Source organism: Cyprinodon variegatus, unplaced genomic scaffold (genome assembly GCF_000732505.1).
Source record: "Cyprinodon variegatus isolate N-32 unplaced genomic scaffold, C_variegatus-1.0 Scaffold1035, whole genome shotgun sequence".
Classification (NCBI taxonomy): Eukaryota; Metazoa; Chordata; class Actinopteri; order Cyprinodontiformes; family Cyprinodontidae; genus Cyprinodon; species Cyprinodon variegatus.
Genome location: NW_015151488.1, coordinates 42935 through 49230, shown reverse-complemented (window position 1 = coordinate 49230; position 6296 = coordinate 42935). Strand labels below are relative to the sequence as shown.

The 6296-nt window shown below is 38.0% G+C and overlaps 1 protein-coding gene across 7 annotated transcripts in view; it reads left to right on the top strand.

Annotated features, from left to right (window-relative positions):
* Nucleotides 1-6296, top strand: part of LOC107100951 (UPF0606 protein KIAA1549L-like) — a 174282-nt gene that overhangs the window by 147223 nt on the left and 20763 nt on the right. For 5 of the 7 annotated variants that reach the window (XM_015399649.1, XM_015399652.1, XM_015399648.1 and 2 more), the window contains 3 exons: nt 1608-1747; nt 2384-2604; nt 3962-4094. In XM_015399649.1, coding sequence (XP_015255135.1) covers nt 1608-1747; nt 2384-2604; nt 3962-4094 — 494 coding nt within the window. The remainder of the gene's footprint in view (nt 1-1607; nt 1748-2383; nt 2605-3961; nt 4095-6296) is intronic. The other 2 variants (XM_015399651.1, XM_015399650.1) reach the window with 1 other exon arrangement.

Sequence of the window (6296 nt, the reverse complement as noted above, 5' to 3'; positions counted from 1 at the left end):
GCTTTAAACTGTTCTGTGCTTGGAAAAATATAAATTGCAATGTTAAAAATCTAAAAAAAAAACTTGACAGGTAAAAAAACTTAAGATAAATCACAAGACAGAAGTCAATGTCACAAATGAATAACTTTTATTTTAGAGTCACGGTATGTTTATACAAGATAATACTATTAATATAATGTGACTTTTCTAGAGAATCATTATACATAGTTATTTTATACAGGGTTTCCACAGTCTTACATAATTTCAGAATTCCCTGGCTTTTAACTGTCTCTGTGAAAGCAGAGGGTGCCAGTGGTGCCAGTACGGCTCCTGCACAGTATTGAGCTGTGAGTACAACCCCAATCTGTGGACATCAGGCACTCATACCAACCTCGTGGAGTCGGTTTCTACCCATTTCTGTGAGGACATGCACATTTGTGGCCTTCGTAAAGTTATTTTGCAGGGCTCTGGCAGTGCTCCTCCTGTTCCTCCTTCCCAGCCCTGCTGCTGGGTTCTTGCCCTCATACAGCCTCCTCCACATCTACTGATATACTGGCCTGTCTCCCGGTAGCACCTCCAGTCTCTGGACACTATGCTAACAGACACAGCAAACCTTCTTGCCACAGCTCACATTGATGTGCTATCCAGGATGAACTGCACTACTTAAGCCACCTCTATGGGTCTAGACTCAATCTCATGCTACCATGAATGTAAAAGCAACATAATCATTCAAAAGTGACCAAAACATCAACCAGAAAGCCTATGTACTGAGAAGTGGTCTCAAGTGGACAGTTTGAGTTTACAGAAGTCTGATTTGTTTGTAAGAGACTAGTAACAGTTGACATTTCTCGACAATTTTTTCCACATTTCTTTTAAGTTAAATACACCAAACAACACATATGGAGCGAGAGATTTACATGTTATCCCTATATAATGGCACAATCGAGAGTGAATTAATGGTTGCCGATGGGAAGAACATTTTGCAGCGATGCAAATGGTGCAGACTGGGAAAATAGAATGAAGCAAAACTGCAAATAGTTGGGTGGGCATGTGATGGAATAAAGCTGGATTTCTTGAGAAAGAAAACATTTGAACTAATTTGCCTGTATGATCTGATTGAACTGTCTCTATAAAGAGCCCAGAGACGATAATTTAGCGCTATATAAACAAACTGGCATTCAGGGTTTCCCCAGAGAACTAGGGTAAACGGTGATTGGTTTAGCCCATGGGTGGCCCACAGTAGTTTTATTCAAAAAATGTAAAAGTAGATAGGAAACTTTCAAAACTAACAATAGTGTTTTAGTATATTTTGTTGTTAATGCTACATTCTAGCTCGCTGTGCCTCATATAGATGCAGCTAGCTCATGCTCTCTGGTTGATCCCCCAATGCTCCTATGACTTTGGAAAAAGAAAGTGTGCAACTCTTCGTTTTTGACTTTTCATGTTATTTTCAAAACTTATTATCAACAGGTGGAGAGTTGTTATTGACCATAAGGTGTTGCCACTGTGCCTTTAACCATGTAACCATGCTTTTAACAGAGAGAATACCCTGTGCATCACTATACCACTTTAGTAATGACTATGCCATCCATACCTTTATATAACTGCCTTACTTTTTCTCTTCCTAGACCCTTATGAGGACCATTCAGGCTCTCTGCGACTCATCACCATTAAACCCATGACAGCCCAGCCCACCTACTCGTATCCCTCCTCCTCCTCACACAGCCAGGACTCCGTGGTTGTGAACGGAGAGGTGAGTTTGGAAAAGGTAAAGCTAAACATAACCGCACATATTGAAGGGAAGGGCAGCAGTAACTAGTTTGATTGATAGATTTAAAGCAGATTTCTTATGATATGGATGTTGAGTCTCATGCCATACTTCAAAGGTGAAGGATATAGTCTTGTAATATATGGGTGTGTTACACAATCATTGATGTTGGATCACATCCAGTGTTAAATTCATTCAAATTTACAGGAACGGTGTCTAATATAAAACATTTTCACTTCAGTAGTTTATTATCCCATCCTCCCACCTTGTAATCACCACATCCCCTCTGGGACATATTGTGCAGTTACTGAATTTAGCTGTTGTTGGAGTAAACAGATAATCTCTCAGCCCATTTGTCAAGGCTCACTCTTATTCTGCCTCTGTCTCTGTGCATTTCTCAAGCAGAGACTGCCATAAATTATTCCTTAACCTACATAACATAATACCAGGAACAACCCGAGGGGTTTCTTTGCTCTACCAATTTATAGGTGCCATTCTAAGAGGAAAAAATATGTTTAAGACATACATACTCTCTGAATATTGGTGTTGTGAGACAAAAAAAACATTTTAAATTTATCAAAAAATATTCTCTCTATGATAAACTGATGTTTTTACTTATTATTTGTTCATTTGAAGGCAAATCACGTTGGGCTGAAGCAGAAGTCAGACATTGAGCACTACAGAAACAAACTGCGTCAGAAGGCTCGAAGGAAAGGGTACGGAGAGTTCTCACTGTCGGAGAGTCTCAACCACGGCTACAGTCACCGTGACAGCAGGCACAACCGGCACGATGCAGCCATCAAGCAGCCCATGACGGCTGAGGAGAAGAGGGCCTCTTTTGCAGGATGTCATAAGAGGTAATGAGCTGACTTTGTCTTGACAACGTCTCTGTTATGTATTTAAATTCTGTTGTGACTTCCTGCTATTTAATCAAATTAATTTCAGACTGTCTATGCGTTGTTCTGCAAATATACGCCCACCTGATCGTGTGTTAGGATAATAAATAAAAGTGTGATCTGAGCTCAAATCAATGGTCAAACAGCTAAATCTGTACACATAAGGAATACATTTACAACTGTCATTCAAAATATAATAATTTATTAACAAAAATTATTCAACTCCAAGTCAAACATATTCAAGGTAAAAACTTTTCACTGAAATTGTGAAATTTAACAAACAGAAATTAAGCGGAAATAGTTGAAAACTATTATCAATAAAATGATTAGAGCTTCAACTAACGATTATTTCGCAACTTGATTAATCTGTTGATTATTTTTAGGATTAATCAATTAATAATCGGATATCAAAAGGTTTCTTAAAGAAGGTTTTTTACAGAATGAAACCAATTTACAGAAACTTTTCCACTTGTGGAGTTCAGGATAGAGCGTATTGACAGACGAAAAATATTTTTCTATCTTAAATCCAAAATATTGATATATATTTTTAAAGTTTTCTTATAATTACTTCCCTGAGTGGGTTTGCTCTGTTAGCTAAAGGTATGTTTTCGTTTCTATACTCCAGCCTGTGTTGTTTTCGTCAACGATGACGAAACTATTTCAACTCTCCTTTTTTTCATGATGATAACGAAAACTGACGAGCTAAAGATGGATCTTTGATGATGAAAACATAACGACTAATGGGTGTGAGTTTTCATCGACGAGACTAAATAACAATGTTAGTGGGCAGTCTGTCAGACTTTTAAAATGCATCATTGTGCTGTAATCTGTTAGACAAGTTAAGTAGTATCAGCCATGCTGCTACATTTTATTTGGTCACACCCAACAGCTGGCGTGCAGCCGTGTACATTCTGCATGACCACAGATGGATCATGGCAGCTGCGGCAGGGAACAAAATAACTCAGATTCGTCCAGTATGCTACATTAGCAAACATGATTTATCATGCTAAACAAAGGCATTATGCACACATTTATTATAATGCTAGTTTATCTATAAAGCTACCAGCAGTAGGCTACTTTCCAACAGTTAAATATATATAAGTACACAAGAACATACTTGTTTATTATATTTTGCTCTCGCTAACATTAGTCTATGTGTTATCAGCAGGTTAATTATTAATATAAGCTTGTTGAAATTAGAATTTTCACTGTCACTTTTGGTTTGCATAACTGAAAATATAAGTTTTAGGGCTTTTTCGTTTCTACCAAAAAGTGGTTCAGAGCTGTGATCCTGTCATCTGTAAATATCTGTAAACAGGTACTCCCATCCAAGAGAGCCAACATACTGGAGCCGTCAGTCTCTGAGCAGCCCCAGCCCAGTAGAGACTGAAATGGACCTGCTGGTTCTGAGGGAGAGATCCAGGAGGGGCATCCGGAATAACGGCTATGATGTGAGTATAGGGACAGGGTCTATCCTCTGAAGCAGCTCTGCACACGTTCAGTTCTGGTGAGGAGTTTTCATTCTGTAATTATAAAATTTAACGTCATATTTTTTTTTTTTTGTTTTTGTAATTGTTTTAGCTGTTTTTTTTGTTAGGTTTTTTTTTTTTTTACATGGGTGGTTATTCTTTCTTTTAATTCATTTATTCATTGAAAGAAAATACAACATAATCAAAACCTGTACAGGTGACAACTCAAATCAAGCACAGAAAAGAGCACAAAGAATTAAAAACTTATATTATCTGCCCATGTTTTTAATAGTTTTAATTATTCAACTCTGGATACAGATAATTACAATCATAGAGAAAAAAAAAAAAAACATGTCCACAAATACACAGAAAACAGTAATAAAAACCAACAATACATCCGCCTATCCTCTGTCATATCATATCAAGTTTCTTTTAAACATAATTTAAAATAAGTTTCTGATTGATTTTAAACACTGATAAGCTTGTTCCACAGATAAACACCTTTATCATAAATACATATTTCCATCATTGTTGTTCTACACCTGAATTTTTTTTTTTAAATCTGTTCCTTTTAAGTCTAAGTTAAGTATGGATATCCACCATATAGAAAATATATTTTGAATATTGTTTGGTAGAAATTCTTTTGTGAATTATACATTTCTTTTAAAATGCTACAATCTATCAATTCATAAACTTTCAATGTATTTACATTTGTGCTTGAAAGTGTACATACCCTCCTATTAAACTAAAAGTTTTTATCTACACAGAAACGGATAAAAACCTTTCATTAAACCAAACATTACCTGCCACGTATCTGACTCCAGAACAATTTAAAACGACTATTTTTATTAATTTCTGACGGAACTATTTAAATACTTGTATTATATTAAACTACACTTACAATATTTACCTCTCTTCAGCACCCTTTCCCTTTTTCCTCTGAGCACGGGGCAGCCGGCTTGCCTGTACTCACAATGAATCATGGTGTACCCAAGGCTGCGAAGGATACACTGGACCTGTCCTTCAAAACAGGCAAAAATGAGGGCTGCACTTATCAGCCACATAAAGAACAGGCCACAGCGCCGGGCTATGACGTAATTGGCTGAACAATCTGGACTTTGGAGGATGCAGCTGTTGAATTTGGACTCCATTGTGTGCTGGGTTGCCCCCAGGGCCTCGCCTTGGTGGGACATGCCTGGAACCACACCAGAGGGAGGTGTCATGGGGACATCTAAGAAAGACATCTAGTCTGAGCCTCCCATGAATGACCCTACCTCTACGGGAGAGCCCTGCCACCCTGAGGAGAGAGCTGATTTCAGCCGCTTTGATCCAGGATCTCGTACTTTTGGAAATGATCCAGATCCAGATCACCATAAGTGATGGTGGAAACGTAGACCAAACAGTAAATCAAGAGCTTTACCTTTTGGCTCAGCTATGTGTAAAGCTGCAGGTGCAGTGTCCACTTTACAAGTAAAAAAGGACCCCAAGATACTTGACCTAGATACTCCGACCTGAAGAACGCAGGCCACCTTTTTCTGTTTGTCAATATTCAGCCAGAGTTTAGGCAAAAGCTGGTCAATGCCTTCAAAATTATGAGTAAATGAGAATTAAGAGATTAAGTTCTTCATATTTTATAAGGGTTTGAAAAGATTTGATGACAAAGCACATTAGCTGTCAGCAAAGTACCCCAAGAGGAAAAGGCAGAGATTGCTTTCAGTCTCTTGCTGCATTTTGTCCATTCCAGTCTACAGACACATTTCTTAGCACATGGAGAGCAATCTGTGTGGAGCGTCTTGCTCAAAGAGTCAGAGCAGCAGTCTTGAGTTTCCATCTGGTGCCTGTTGCAGTGGCCACACGACCCAAACTTCCTGCTCTCTAACCACGAGGTCATTACTTCCAAATGTGGGTTTATAGATTATAATTCAGGCTTTTCATTGACAAATGTCACAGACCACTTGTAACTGCCCCCCTAAAGAGGTAAAAGCTGATTTTTCTTTTCAGCCCCATGAATTCAAAAAATTTTTTTCTTTTTCACTTTATCCTTGTTTTGAAAATTATTGAAGTTGGTTGCTGTATAACCAACGTATTAAAAAAATAACAGTAAAAAATTAGTTTGTGGAAAAGGCCAGAAAACTCTTACAGGCTACGTTCACACTGCAGCCTGAAGTGACCCAATTCCGATTT